This window comes from Seriola lalandi, unplaced genomic scaffold (assembly GCF_002814215.2).
Source record: "Seriola lalandi dorsalis isolate HSWRI2012SDOR001 ecotype SW California unplaced genomic scaffold, Sedor1 jcf7180001963994, whole genome shotgun sequence".
NCBI lineage: Eukaryota > Metazoa > Chordata > Actinopteri > Carangiformes > Carangidae > Seriola > Seriola lalandi.
The window spans coordinates 1-1,095 of record NW_019434662.1 but is presented as its reverse complement, the minus strand read 5'-3'; the positions used below and the strand labels follow the sequence as shown (position 1 = coordinate 1,095).

Here is a 1,095-nt window from a genome sequence, read left to right as displayed (position 1 = left end):
ATATCCCTATAAATCATCAACCGGGATACTTGTGCGTATGTGGATAAAAGAGCTGCCCAGTGTGTAATCAAAAGTAAAAGTAAAGCTCCTGTTAATTTGAATCACTGGCTTTTAGAAAGGCTTGGCGATTGGATGTTTCTTATCATAACGATCTGTGGAACACGAGCAGCGTGTTAACCTCTCCTCTCTACAGCACAAACACACAACACACATACAGTGACACTCACCCGTAGCGTGTGTTAAGATGTCCGCCCAACGTGGAGCCAGCGATCATACCGACACCAAAACACAGACCTAGTTTTGATAAAGCATCTGCACGTTTCTCAGGTTCTGAAAGGTCTGCAACAACCATCTGAGACGCTGCAGACAGGAGAGGGGTAAAGAAAAAAAATAGAAGCAAATGAAAGCCGTTGTATTTTCATGGTAATAAATGGTATTTGATCAGAGAGTTTAGGTCACAGCGCACGTGGGGGGAAACCTTTAACTATTCCATACATTTCAAGGTTACTGCATGTTGGGTGTAATGTGCACTATTGTAGAAAGTTTAGCTACAAAGTTAGCAAAGAAAGAAAGTGGGGAGGGATTAATAAATATCAAAGATTGCTTGATCTACAGCAAATAATAATCTAGGTTTGATGAGTAAAATGTTAAGATGAGTGAGGAAGATTGTAGATGAGTGGTGCTCACCAGGTAGGACATGCATGAAGACTGTGGGGATTTTGTGGATGAACAGCATGGCAGGATGGTCTGCTATGGCCAACAGCAGAAAGAAAACAATACTTGAAGCACAGGCCAGAGACAAAGCCACTCGTGCCCCGAAGAGATCTGCAAACCTGTCAACAAAACAAAACCCAGAGAACACACGCTGCTACTGCTGGACAGAAACAGTGTCGGTCGCTAATGTCGCTCTGTGAAACACATAGGGAACAATCTCCATGCAGGTCTGTGACTGTGCATATAACAACAATGTCTACATTGAATTGAACTTACCTTCCAAACATAGGACCCCCGAGCAGCTGAATGATGCCCACCATGGTTTGCAAATAACCAAACCACAAAGTGTCGAAGCCGAGTTTCTTTGCCAAATACTACACA

General features: G+C 43.1%; 1 protein-coding gene across 1 annotated transcript; it reads right to left on the bottom strand.

Annotated features, from left to right (window-relative positions):
* Positions 1–227: 227 nt before the first annotated feature.
* LOC111648931 (solute carrier family 67 member A1-like) lies at positions 228–1,085 on the bottom strand (the record flags this gene model as incomplete). The annotated part of the gene is made up of 3 exons (XM_023398687.2): positions 991–1,085; positions 688–833; positions 228–360 (listed from the first exon to the last, which is right to left on the bottom strand). Coding segments are annotated over exons 1-3 (323 nt in total), but the record flags the coding sequence as incomplete, so codon positions are not given.
* Between the last annotated feature and the right edge of the window lie 10 nt (positions 1,086–1,095).